Source organism: Parasteatoda tepidariorum, chromosome 6, assembly GCF_043381705.1.
Source record: "Parasteatoda tepidariorum isolate YZ-2023 chromosome 6, CAS_Ptep_4.0, whole genome shotgun sequence".
In the NCBI taxonomy this organism is placed as follows: domain Eukaryota; kingdom Metazoa; phylum Arthropoda; class Arachnida; order Araneae; family Theridiidae; genus Parasteatoda; species Parasteatoda tepidariorum.
Window position 1 is genome coordinate 66,628,464 of NC_092209.1, and position 14,244 is coordinate 66,642,707.

At 26.7% G+C, this 14,244-nt stretch overlaps 1 protein-coding gene across 4 annotated transcripts in view; it reads right to left on the reverse strand.

Annotated features, from left to right (window-relative positions):
- Positions 1–1,025: 1,025 nt before the first annotated feature.
- LOC107445576 (tRNA Selenocysteine associated protein) overlaps positions 1,026–14,244 on the reverse strand; it is a 363,438-nt gene continuing 350,219 nt past the window's right edge. For all 4 annotated transcript variants that reach the window (XM_071182478.1, XM_043047917.2, XM_043047914.2 and 1 more), the window contains 8 exons: positions 9,987–10,080; positions 9,716–9,771; positions 7,624–7,727; positions 6,077–6,224; positions 5,737–5,974; positions 4,894–4,936; positions 4,005–4,063; positions 1,026–1,257 (listed from right to left, as the gene is read on the reverse strand). In XM_071182478.1, the coding sequence (XP_071038579.1) occupies positions 1,180–1,257; positions 4,005–4,063; positions 4,894–4,936; positions 5,737–5,974; positions 6,077–6,224; positions 7,624–7,727; positions 9,716–9,771; positions 9,987–10,080 (820 nt within the window). In that variant the 3' untranslated portion in view covers positions 1,026–1,179. The remainder of the gene's footprint in view (positions 1,258–4,004; positions 4,064–4,893; positions 4,937–5,736; positions 5,975–6,076; positions 6,225–7,623; positions 7,728–9,715; positions 9,772–9,986; positions 10,081–14,244) is intronic.

Here is a 14,244-nt window from a genome sequence, read left to right on the forward strand (position 1 = left end):
GGAGAAAAAAAAAATTTCGGAAAAAAGCACTTTTTAAAAACGCCAGCTGAAAAAAGCACCTTTAAAAGCTTTTAAAAACGAAATCCCCCAAAAAGCACCTTTAAGTACTTTTTACAAACGCTACGCACCCTGCAATCATTGATTAACATCAATTAATTGTAATAAAAGATACTACCGAATGGAAAAATTATATGCAAATTTTAGAAGTAACTTATTCAATTGATATGCTAGATGTCAATAGCCATAATGTGGTACAGACAAATTCCGTTTTATATAATAGACCCTCTATTTTTGCACATTATTTAAATGTGAGAATTTCAAGATCTGGAAATGTAAAAATCACAGAATTCAAGTTAAAGCAAATACATACTGGTCTCCAAATTGTTTTCACATAGTTAGATTAAAAAAAAAAAATTTAAATTTACAATCTACATATATTACCTTTATTTTTAATTATAAGTCATAATTATATACTTTTTAACTCATAATTTGTAACAATAACTGCAAAAGTTATAATAAAGAAACAATTTTGTTACATGGTTTTTGTATCACTTTTCAACTGAAATAAATAGATTTGGTTATATTGATATTAAATACATATTAGATATAAATGAAAATTTTTTTAAGTTATGCTAATTGAAATTTTGTAAAAAGTGCCATAAAATTAAATTGCAGAATATATACATGAATACAATTTACTACTACTAATTATTACTACTAAGCTTTTTGTAAAATATTTTATCAACTGGTCGACTATTTAAAATTAGCTTTGAAAACTTATGGCAACTAAGCCAACAATTTGAAAGCCCCACCCTGAGTGAGCTGGATTATTTATTACATGTAGTGGTGTGGAAAATCTCTTTTTAATGAAATTTAAAAAACAAGGAATCATTCATTAAATTACAAGCTTAACTTCCGCTCAGAGAAATTTTCCCAAAAAGAGTGAAAAATTGGCAGGCCTGCTGTTATTAAATATGCTTCATAGTCATGTTTATCTTTTGACCAGAAAAATAAAGAGTCACAACTATCAAGCTAACAAATTTATTTAACAAAGAAAATATATCTAAAACTGCCACGTCACATGAATTACTTATGTTGGAGGGAGTTGTTTCAATTCAAACTCAAAACAATAGAAATGAAGTCCAATGAAAAATGTACACATAATTGCATGTAAAAAAATTATTTAATCCTTATAAGAGGTGGATCTAAGTTGTCATTAGGCAACCACCTTGAGTCATCCAAAGCTGTGTAAACCTCCTAGGGGGAAAGAAAATAATTAATCAACGATGCTAAGAAACTGAAATTAAATAAACTATTTATACTCTCAGAACAAAAATTACACTTGGTTGAGCAAAGATTAGTATCACTTTTAACAACAATTGGCGATGAGCAATAACTGATAAATAAATTCCATTTGATAAACTACAGTAAATTCGATGTAACTTAAAATAATAACCACAACCAAGGAGGAAACAACTTTTTGTTCCTTTTCTTGCAAAATGACTTCCTGTATTGTTTGCATTCTCAGCACTAATATTGATTGCAGTGGTATTAAAAATTGAAAGGATTTATACTAAGTGTAAACAGTCAAACTTATTTCCTTAACTTAAAACCCACATTGTACTGAATAAACATAATACGTCAACAATTAAAGATATGTAAGCAAAAATGTACAACTTAGAAAATGAAGTAAATTTAATAATGTTAATAGAAAGAAAACCATAATATATAGAGTGGAACTCTCGTTTTATATATGACCCGACCGGCCTGTGTAGGGGGGCAGAAAACTGTCCTTGCATCGGAAAGGTTCTGGGTTCAAATCCCGGGCAAGGCATGGATGTTCTTTCCTTCTCTGTACTCTTTGTGGTAGCGAGGTTGGCCCACCTAATATGGTGCCCCTGAAGGAGAGGCCCACAAAATCACCCTGTATATGCCTGAATTGACAGATGTTAACTCAGGTGGGCATTGAAAAAAAAAAAAAAAAAAAAAACAACTAGTTTTATGTAATCTGTTTCGCATAATATCGCGTTTCCTACATCATTTTCTGCTGAGCTGTGAAAATTGCCTAGACCAAAAATGTAAAATTATTGTGGATTTTACATTACTCTTTTTCTTAATTTAAAAAACTACTTTATACATTTTCCTATCAAATCAAAATCATTTGTTCTCTACAAAGCTTGCTCGAACTTTCTCTGAGTTTTCTTTGAATTTTAGAATAATCCAATCATTTAAAGAACGTTACATTAAACAACCGGTTGGGTAATCATTTGTTTTCTTGGATTCCAAAATGCCTCTAAAGCAAAAATAAATGGCCTGAAGCTCAGAGTTTGATTTCAACAACGCTGGATAGAGTTTACTAAAATACTTTGCGGGAACATCGGACCTTCGGATATCAACTTCAACAGACTGGTTTGATACGGCTGATAATAGTGATGAAAACGAAAAGAATAAACAAAACACATTAGAGGACATATCCACATCTGATTAAGAGTTTGAAAGCATAAAAACTTAGAAACATTTACAAATGTAAACCAGAAATCAAATTTGAAAACAGTAAAAGTATTGAAGGCCATTTTTTAAGTTCTATCTAAAAACATATAAATACACATTTTTTCTAATAATTCATCTCATAGGTATTAACATTTTGAAAAGTAAGCTTATATTTTTCTTTACTTTTATTTTATGTTATACTGGCTTCATGGGTTTTTAACGCTAGTCCAATGGAAAGCGTAAAAGAGGAAAACTACAGTATATATGTTAGTCTTTTTATCCACATTATTAAATATACTTATATTTATTAAGTTTTATATTTTTGCTTACATAGGGTCTTAATTGATATACCTGACTGAAATTGCCTTGATTTAATAAACACAAAGAATTTATTATAAATGAGGAATATTTCTTAGAAGTAAAACTTTCAATTTCTTCAACTTAAATTTCTCAACCTTTTATGCCTATAAGCTTCATGACAATGAAATAAAAAAATGAATAAATTAAAATTATAATTTTTTTTTCTTCAGAAAAGATATTCATTTCAAAAATGTTTAGCATCTTAATGTTTTAAAAAATATAATTTTAATTTAAAAAAATGCTTGTCTATTAGAAAATGGAAATAACACTATTATTAAAATAACATCAACAAAAGGGTTAGCTTTTGACTTGTTACATCAATTAGTTAAAATAATAAAATAGGTTGAAATACATCAGTGTTGAAATTGTAAGTAATCATTTCCAATTGCTATTACTGTTCTTTTTCGCTACAAAATTTTCCCCAAACCAAATTTGTTTCCTGTCACAGAGCATCGCATTGATGAAATAAAAAGTTTAAAAAAAATTTTTTTTGCCCATTAATAATTTGTCTTTATATAGAGGATTTCCACCATGTGGCCAGGTCTGCTACATATTGTCTTTAAATAGGGTTTCAATTGATACACCCGATTTTAATAAATCTAAAAGATTTACTATAAAAGCAAAATACTTCTTAGAAGTAAAACTTTAATTTGGTCAAAATTTTTTGCATATAAGCTTCATAAAATTAAACAAAATAAAGAAATGAATAAATTAAAAAAAACTTTGTTCATTGGAATTCATCCCAATGTTTATCCTTTTAATGTTTTAAGAAATATATTTTTAATTAAAAAAATTCTTGTTTATAGGAAAGTGGAAATAACACTATTATTAAATAATAAAATAATACATAAGACTATACCAATAGCTATGACTAGTTATAGATAACAGCTTTAATAATACAAAAAAAAGAGATAGAAATACATCAGTGGTATTTTAAAATTCCTGGACAATTTCAGATTTTTCATGTCTCCGCAGAGAGTGGTCACCTTTAAGTGGAAATAAATTAAGGTTATTTAAATTTTTAAACATATATAATTGTTTAATAAGACACTTAAAATACTTCAAGATATAAGGGTTTATTAATAGGAAATTTGAAAAAAAAAAAAAAAACTAATTTGAGTAGGACATATCCAAATGATGAGGGAACAAATTACCTCGTTCCTTTGCATAAATTCCTGATTCACTTGATCTACATCAAGAGGTTCATCATGCTCTGTAATAAAGAGTATAGAAGAAAATAAATAAAATATTAACAAAAATGCTTATCACAGTAAAAATTCATCACAAAAATTTCGCTTAAGAAAATTTTATACATAAAAAAAAGAATAACTGTAATTATTCCCTAACACTGATCCTATAATTTGCACTCTAAGTTTCTAATTTTGCACTATAATTACACTTTAGTTTAGTGATGAATATTTAAGTTTTTTGGAACAAAATAATAAAAATACTAAGGAGTTTTCTTTCAAATAATAGAACTCCTTCATTAACTGTCCTTTTTTTTTCTTGTTATACAAATTAATAGATATTTAATAAAATGCAACAAAATTCAACAACTCAAAATTTAACTAATAAAAAGCTATATAACAAATAAATACAAAATAGGAAGAAAAGCAAAACATTAAAAAAAAAATTGATTCAGTCCTTTTTTTAAATAAAAATCAATTTTAAGTTTTTGAGTAGCTGCTTGAAGAGAAACTAAAAAGTCAACATAATACGTAACTATGTAAATGTTACTATCTAATACATCCTCTCAAAGCACTTTTCTTAAAATTGATTATTGAACTTTGATTTAAATAATATTTATAAAATGTATATTATTCTATTGTAATTTCTTCTTTAACTAAGTAAATAAGGAACTAAGTTTCCTTTGTCTAGCCCTGGGGTAGCTATTTTCTTATGCTGCTCAGTCTGCTTTTACTTACAAATATTCAAATTCAGTTAATAAAACATAGTAACCATTTTACTCCCCCCTCACAGAAGTAATAATCATATTTTAAAAAATAAAATACAAAAATTACAGTTATTCAAAATAAAGTTTACCTTCAATAGCATTTTCTATAACTTCATATGCAGCTTCAGCATACTAAAAACAAGAAAGTTTGATTCATTAGTCCCATGTAAAAAATACAAATTGAACATAAAATAATGATGCAAACACAAATTAATTATGCAACATAAATTAATAAAAAGATATGAACACACATAAATCCGGTATAAAATTCTTCAGAAAAGTGCTAAGTATGCTTTGATAATATAAATTCAATATGTTTTGATATTACACCATTCAACAACGACAAACTTCAGTTATGTTTCAGTTGCAGCGGTGGCTTAATTTTACGGGTCAAAGATACATGTAAATGAAAACAAATTTCTCAACTATACATCGTTAGTGCTAATCATATACTTCTATATTTGAGCTAACCTGCTAACAGCCTGTAACACAAATGGTTAAGGAATAATCATACAACATTACATTTATGATACTTTGAAATAACGTCTACTCTTGGGGCATTTTTCAAAATTTATGATTAACAAAAGTATGAATTTGTAAAGTGTCATTTTGTGAAATAATAGAAGTTCTAAAAGCAGCATCAGAAACTATTTTTCTCATATTAATAGATAAATATGCATACATCTTCATAGGACACATAAAATAATGTTGAGAACAATAGCACTGGGCTAAAACTCTAATGATTGTAATAGGCTAATCATTTAATTTAAAATTTCTTTTTAAAAATTAAATTTAAGGACTTTTAGATTGCTCACATAAAATTCAATACAAAAATTAATAAGACTTTCAAATTGCATACTTTATAAATAATAAATAAAATCAAAACATCATTCAGATAAACCAAATATTTAAACAGCAAATAGGAAGCTTACTTGTGCGGTTGTAGTTGCGGCAGTTCCATCTGTTGCGGCAACTTGTTGTGGATCAGAATAAGAATATTGTTGAGGATATTGATATGCACCGGCGTATGCACCATAACGTTGATCATAAGCATAGTAAGGATTTTGTTGCTGATAATTTTGCCAAGCTGCATAATAACTTTGATAATCATATCCTGGATATTGCTGCTGCCATTGTTGTTCTTCGGTAGATGGTGCACTCGAAGAAGAGCTTTAAAAAAATGTTAATATTACAAAATACATTAAACATATTATATAAATTAACAAAATAGGAACTAAGAAGAAGGGAATTTGTAAAGAAATTTTATATTACCCTCCTTTCTGTTGAGCAGTGCTGACTCTAACAGACTTGGATCCAATATGTGTATTCTGCATTTCTATTAAGGCTGCTTCGTACTCAGATTTACTAGCAAAGTGTACAAATCCGTAACCCTTGCTAACACCGTAATTATCGTATATAACTATAATAAAAAAATTCAAAAATTATACGATGAAAAAAGGAACCACAGAAAAATATAAAAGAATCCTTCATCAGTTTTTTTTTTGATTAATTAAAACTGTACTTAAGATCTGATTTGTTAAATAGGACAAAGAACCACAGAAGTTTTATTGGCTCTTAACAGCTTAATATGATGTGGGTAACTAAATTGGTAAAAGAAAACCAATAGAAATCTTTGATAATAACAGAGGTGATTGTAGGTCAAAAATCCAGAAAATTTCTGGAGTAAAATCATTCAAAAAATTTATATCTTCATTAATTTAAATCATTAAAATTTTCAAAACATGATATTCTAAATGATTTATATGCAGCATAATTTAAATTAATAATTATGTGTAAGTTTACTTTTATCTCTAATCATATTTATTATTCTACCAGAAAAAATATTTACAAATGAAAGAGATGCCAAATATAAATTCCAGTTCTAATACCTTTAAATAAAATATACAAGAATTTTTATATATAAATGTGATCGATGGTTTCTTGAAACTTCTGGACTTTGGATTTCTGGAAACTTTCCGACCGCAATTAGCAAAAAAATCCGGAAATCCAGATTTTTTCCGAGGCACAATTACCCCTGTAATAAGGTTCCAGTTAAGTAAATATTATTTAAATTAAAACCAGGGTTGAGATTTGGAACATGAGAGGAAGATTATACTAAGGTTGAGATTTAGAACATGAGAGGAAGATTATACTATCTCAAACTATTCAAAACAAGCATAAATGCACTAAACTGTCCAAAACTTTAACAAATACAAGCTTAATTTTGATGAAAGAATCAATCAAATAGCTAGAATCCAAACTGATTTTAACAATACAGAGAAATAAAAAATAACAAATTAGAAGGCTTCACAATTACGGGAATTACCGAGTAATGTGAATAACTACAATTATATTTTTACTGAGTCAAATAACAACTATTAAACTCAATAAATAAATTTATATACAAATACAGGATGAAAGTGATAACAAAAGGTCTGAAAATACCTATCAACTCAAAACCTGAAAAAGTAAATAAAAAAGCATGTGAAGCTACTTTGTGCAAAAAGGAAATATGTGAATCATTTGCCTATATATTTGGAAAAAAATTCTGTATACATTATGGCAGTCCAATGTTTCTGATAGTAGAACAAACTGTTAAGTATTCAAAATAAATCATAATTAAAGAGACTAAAATAAAGTAAAACAACCAAAAGAATATTGAAATGTTAAAAAAATAGACATTTAATATAGCATTTTATTTTCTCTTCAAAATTTACAAAATGAAATAATCTTATGCCAGTTTGTAATAATATAATTATTAAAATTTGTGCAATAATTAATCAGAAAAAAAATTAAATTTCCACAAATAAAATAGTTACCTTTCGCTAGCTTTACAGTTTTATAATGAGCTAGAAAAGCATCAAACAGCGTTAAATCATCAACTTCTGGGCTAAGGTCTCCCACAAACAAAGAGTAATGAGTCCTGGAGAAAAGAAAATTACTACATTTTAAAGAAGAAACCTAAGAATATTTTTAATTTTGTATAAAAATTATAAAATATTGAAAATTTCACGATGATCAAAAATCCTTAACTATCTTACAATTACCTTCCCCAATGGATTTGCTTGGAGGTTACATTTTGTTTCAAATTAGGTCTGCTACCTGTTTATATATGGGTCATTTTCTTTTTCCATTGATATTTCAAGTATACAGTATGACCAATGATTCAGATCAGATGCCCACATACTAGTAAGCTACAGGAAGAATTTTAGCATAAATTAAATAATTATAGTTACAAACATACAATCTGGATTTTTACAGAGGTGTGAACACATTAAATGACTAGACATAAAATCCAAATCAATCTCCAAGGGTTAAATCACTTGGTCCTACTCATTTTAACAAACATTAGTTTCTTCAACAACACCTGCTAAATATTTTTTTCACATTCAAATAATTCTCTAGACCTTGAACAAACTAGTTAGGCTAAAATAAAATACAATATAAAAAATTCGAAACACTTGTATCTGAAAAGAAAAAGATTACAAAAAAATAATTTGTCAATAGTACATCTCTAACATAATAAAAAATACTTTCATACAACTTTATCATGTAACTTTCATGTAGCCAAACAGCATTCAGACAAGCCACAGTAGTTATTGAAGAAAAGGTAAAGCACAATAACGTAAAAATTAAGAATTATTTCCAAATTATTAATTAAACAACAATAATTTACAAATTAAACTGTAATGAAATACAACTTAAAGAATGTATTTTATTAAAAATAATATAAATTAAAAATACTTTTATAAGCCTGTTCAGTTATTTAGATTTACACTATATCAGTAATGTTAGTGGTTTCAAATTATTACTTAGGGATCTATCAATTGGAATAATTTCTTTCTGAGAGCCAATGCGATGATTTAATATTTTGTCTAAAAATGTAATATGGTTTAATATCTTAAATTAAAGTGATTTTGAACAACTCCTCAGATTACCATTTCAAAAAAGTTTCTGAATATTAAAGTGTTCTGAATATTAACTATTATAGAGATCATAATAAAAACATCAATAAAAGAAGTTTTTTAAAAGTGAGAAAGCTAGATGGACACTAAAACAACCATCATTCTTAATTCTTCAGCAAAAAATATAACGCTAAATATCTCAAAGAATCATATTCAGTTGAAATGCTCTTTAAAAAATGTCATGTCATAATAAAAACACTGATAAAAAGAAAAGTTAATAAAAAAGCTCAAGAGAAACAAAAAAAAATTGTTCTCAGTTACAGTACAGAAAAACAGAAATGCTCCGTTAAAATGCTGTAATAAAAACAGCAAAAACCAAGAAAAAAAAGTCTTTCTCAAAAAAATTAAAACGTTGCAAAAATAACAACCTGAATATAATTTTTAAAAAAAAATCAGCAGGACAAAACTTGGTGTTCAATGTAAAGTAATCTAGTTTAAATTCTTTAAATATTGCTTTTCCATTTGTCTTTCAGAACATAAATTTGCAAGCCGTGAGCAAGTTTTAAAGCTTAACTAATATTTATTAAAACTGTTTTCAATAATGTTTAGTAAAAAAAAAAAAATTTTAGATTATTTTTCATTAAATCTATTCAAATTTAAAAAAAAATAAGAGCATAGTTAAAAAATACTTTTCCAAAAAAATACTTTGCCGAATATTTGGTCAAACATTCAGCCTGCCGAATACCCAGCAGAAGGGACAAATATTCGTTAGATCCCTAACAAAAACTAGTTTGTTGCACAAGGAAGCAACTGGGTACAGTGCTGAACTTAGTCTGGAATCTACAGTTAAAAAGATAAAATAAAATACTAGATCATACCTGAAAAAATACTCTTTTTATACATAAATTATAATGACCTTATACCTATTTAATTTATCAAAATTAAATCACAAAGAAATTAACTTTTACGGAACTTTATTTTGAAAAATTATAATAAAAGTACTTACGCAGAACTGGGACTATCTTTAGAATGATTGGCGTGATTCAACTTGAATCTCCTAGACTGAAATAAAATATTACAGTGATATAAACAAAATAGGTCGGTTATTTTAAAACTTGCATTAAATTAATATTTTCAGAGGCATAATAAATTAAATGATCACTGATAATTGATACATTGAATAAAAAAGACTAAAAGAATGTGGGGAATTTTAATTTAAATTTTATTATTAATTAGCAATTTTTTTTTTTTTTTTTGCAAGAAAAAATAGAACTTACACTAGAATTAGGAATAAGTTTTCCGTTGTATCGATGCAAAACTCTTTGTGCACTCTCCTCGTCAGGAAATTCTAAGAATCCGTAACATACAGATCTAAATTAAAAAACAAGCATTTTTAAAATTATCTGTTTTAAATAATTCAATGAGACAAATTATTAAAGTCTAGCATTAATTCACATATAATTCAGCAGAAATTATAATGCTAACCATGCTTAAATAATACTCCTAATTTAAATAAAGAAACAAGTAAACTTATAAAGCCAGCAACTTTATAATAAAGTTATCACGGTAACAATTCACAATTTTATGAAAAAGATGAAGTTTATTTTTTATATTTGAAGATTTTTTCTTTCTTTTAACTGGGGTTTATTATTCTAAGATTTATTATTTTAAAACAGATTTCTTTTAATAGTTTTTATAGTAATAGCTTTGAACATACATTAAAAGTAGATGTCATTACCTAAACATATTTCTTAGTTTATATTTTTGGATTATCCATCAATATTGTACAACCTTCTATTAAGCCTTTTAAACACGTTAAAATAATTATCTTTTAAAAATTTATTGATACCATTATAGCCACTGATAAAATTACAGGATTATGAAAATACAGTTTTTAAAATAAAATTTGCAAATGCNAGAAATAACAAAAACTATTCAAGCACACCATGAAATATGATTCAATAGAGGATACGACACCAACCAACCAAATAATTCAATGAGATAAATTATTAAAGTCTATTTATTGTATGTCCCCGACCCGCCCATCTATGGGCATACGAGAGAGGAATTAAAAACACAAAATACAAAAAAAAAATACAAAATACAAAATTTACATCAAGTGGATGGATGGAAACAGGCCATCAGATGATATATATTAAAGTCTAGTACAACGTAATTCACATATACTTCAGCAGAAATTAAAATACTAACCACGCTTAAATAAAACTCCTAATTTAAATAAAGAAACAAGTAAACTTATAAAGCCAGCAACTTTATAATTAAGTTATCACGGTAACAATTCACAATTTTATGAAAAATATGAAAAAAAATTTTATATTCGAAGATTTTTTCTTTCTTTTAACTGGGGTTTATTATTCTAAGATTTATTATTTTAAAACAGATTTTTTTTAATAGTTTTTATAGTAATAGTTTTGAACATACATTAAAAGTATTTAAGAGCAATGTAGATGTCATTACCTAAACATATTTCTTAGTTTATATTTCTGGATTATCCATCAATATTGTACAACCTTTTATTAAGCATTTTAAACATGTTAAAATAATTATCTTCTATCTCCTAAAAATTTATTGATAACATTATAGCCACTGATAAAATTACAGGATTATGAAAATACAGTTTTTAAAATAAAATTTGCAAATGCAGACCATAACCAAATCAAAGCATGCTAAAATCATCATTCGTTTTGTAAAATCAAATTCCATTAGGCATATGTTTGAAACAATTAAAAACTGATTTTTCTTCGTTCAATTTTTAGAATTTTTTATTCCCTTAAGTTTTCAAAGCATATAAATAAAAAAAAAAACTCATTGCGCTAAAAAAAAAACAAGAACAAAGGTAGAGATTACAGACGTGGATATTTTAAAACCTAAACTTCTACCTAAAATGTCAAAGTAGATTCATTAAAAATAAAATATAAATCTTGTTAAAAACTTTTTTCAATACGTTTTGTAGAATATCCCTATCCTTTCAATAGAGAATCTGTTTTTTTCCTTTTTGAGAGTTATGAACATTGGAAATTTTATGATGAAATTTGGCAACTACGAGAAAATAGTCAGAGTCACAACTTTGTCCCCTGAAGACTAACATCTTGAATAGCTAATGTTTGTCTACGATAGGTACTCTGACAGACATTCATCTGGAGGGGTGGCGGGGACTATGGTAACGAGGTATGATTATTTCAAGTAGGGGTGCGGGTCCCTCTTTATGACTGGTTTTGGCGCGAGAAAATGAGACCTCTTTCTTCGGTCTATTGTGTTAGCTCTTGAGTGAAGAGAAATAAGTATTCGCACCTGTAACAGCGTTTAGATCGTTCGATTTTCTCTTTCTTAAAAGAGTCAAAATTTTAATAGCGGTAGTACCCAAAATTTTATATCATAATTTTTACATTTTTTGTTGTTTATTTAAAAAGTATATATTATACAAAACAATAGCCCAAAACCTTTTTTTTTTATTTAATTTATTTCACAAGATATTAACAATTAAATTTCAAAACTTTTTTTAATTAAAAAATAAATGTCTAAGGATAGAATGAATGGATTTTTAAAAAAATGTATCTCATTTTTTGATAAAATAATTATAATAAAACAAATGTTTAAAAAATTTAATTTTTATTGCAAAATTAAGTTGTAAAATGAAAAACAAAAATGTTGTTAGTGTCGTACAAAGTTCAAACAAAACCCATTTTGAAGTAAATTTGATTCTGAACAAAATGGCTTTAAAAAAAAATGGATCGCAATTCCAAAAAAAGGTATAGCTTTTTTCGCGAAACGCTGCACCGCGGCGCGCTCTGCCACTCCACTCTGCTCATCGCTCAATTGCGCTGTATCAGTTGATTTGGAGGGAATTTAAAAACTAAAGTTTCACAAAATAACAAGCATTATATTAAATAATAAATTTATAATTTTAGGTGAATAATATTATGAATAATTAATTATTTATAGTTTATTAACAAAATTTTTTGAGTTCAAACTTGGAACTAGAAGAATATATTTTATTTACAACTATTTTATCAAAAACTTCAAGAACTTCTGCGTAAAATGAGATACAATTTTTTAAAATCCATTTATTCTATCCTTAGATATTTATTTTTTTAACTAAAAAGAGCTTTAAAATTTAATTGTTAACATCTTGTAAAATAAATAAAATAAAAAAAATCGTTTTGGGCTATTGTTTTGTGTAATATATACTTTTCAGAAAACAACAAAAAATGTAAAAATTATGATATCAAATTTTGGGTGTAACCGCAATTAAAATTTTGACTCAATGACTAATTAAAATTGTTATTTCTATGTAATGATTGATAAATAGGATATGTATGGAAATTGTTTAAAATTGTTTAAAGCAAGCTCAATGTTTTATTAATAAATAACTCTATAAATTTATCATACATAGTAAATTGGTTATTAAGAAAAAAAATTAAAAAAATAATAAAAAACAGAATTACTTTTTTTAATAATTAGTGAGAAAAACTATACAGGCTACATTAAAATACAAGTAAGAAAACGTAATTTAAGCAACAAAAAAAAAACTTAAATAATTTCAGATGGTTTGATGGGTGCAGATAAAAATCATCGTTGATAGTTTTAGATTTCATCCTATACGCGGTAACTTGCTTTCAGTTTAAAAAAAAAAGTCAAAAATAAATAATAAAAAGAAAGATATTTTGTATTTTTTCGGCACAGATAACGTGAACTATTTCTATTTTCATCAAAAGTTTTATCTCCTTTTAAAATCAGAGTTAATAAGTTTAAACACTTCACTTTTCCAGAAAACTCAAATAATAAAAGAAATTAACTGCTTTAAAAAATGTGCAAGTTTAGAAATTAAACCATCTAACAATCAATGAACATTCATAATAAATATCGCAAAATTAAAAAAACCTGTACTACCCTTAATATCAGAATTTGTACACTTTTTTTCCTTTGTATTTAAAAAATAACAACCGATTGAGTAGAGAGAATAATTTCAATTAAGAAAGAAATATCCACGTGAATCTTAAAAAAGTAATTGAATCAGATTAAATAAGTCTCCTACTGGTGGCTTAGTCAGCCAATCTGGTATACTTCCCATACAAGCTATCATCGAAGCTACCCTCCCTAAAATGCCCTCTTCTTGTTTCCATAGCACCAGACTGTCGCAGACTTTGTGGCGGTCAGAGTACCTATCGTAGACAAACAGTAGGGGATTATTCTGCACAGCAAGAGGCTGGAGAGACTATTAAAGAGGCTGCTAATGCAATATTAAAAATAATAATCAACTTCTGGTTCAATGAAGTCTGTCGAGATGCCTTGGAGTTGAAGAACATTTCAAAACAAAAAAGGCTACAAAACTACTGTAGATCAAATAGAGAAGACTATGGATGCTAACATGGAATAGCAAATAAATTATGTAGTCATAGCATAAATTAAAGCTGAAAATTTTATAAAGATATCAAAATGCTAGTAGATGATTCCCAACATGGTATTACAAACTGTACAGCATAGCTGCCCACAATGGGTTTTCAAAAAAAGCAA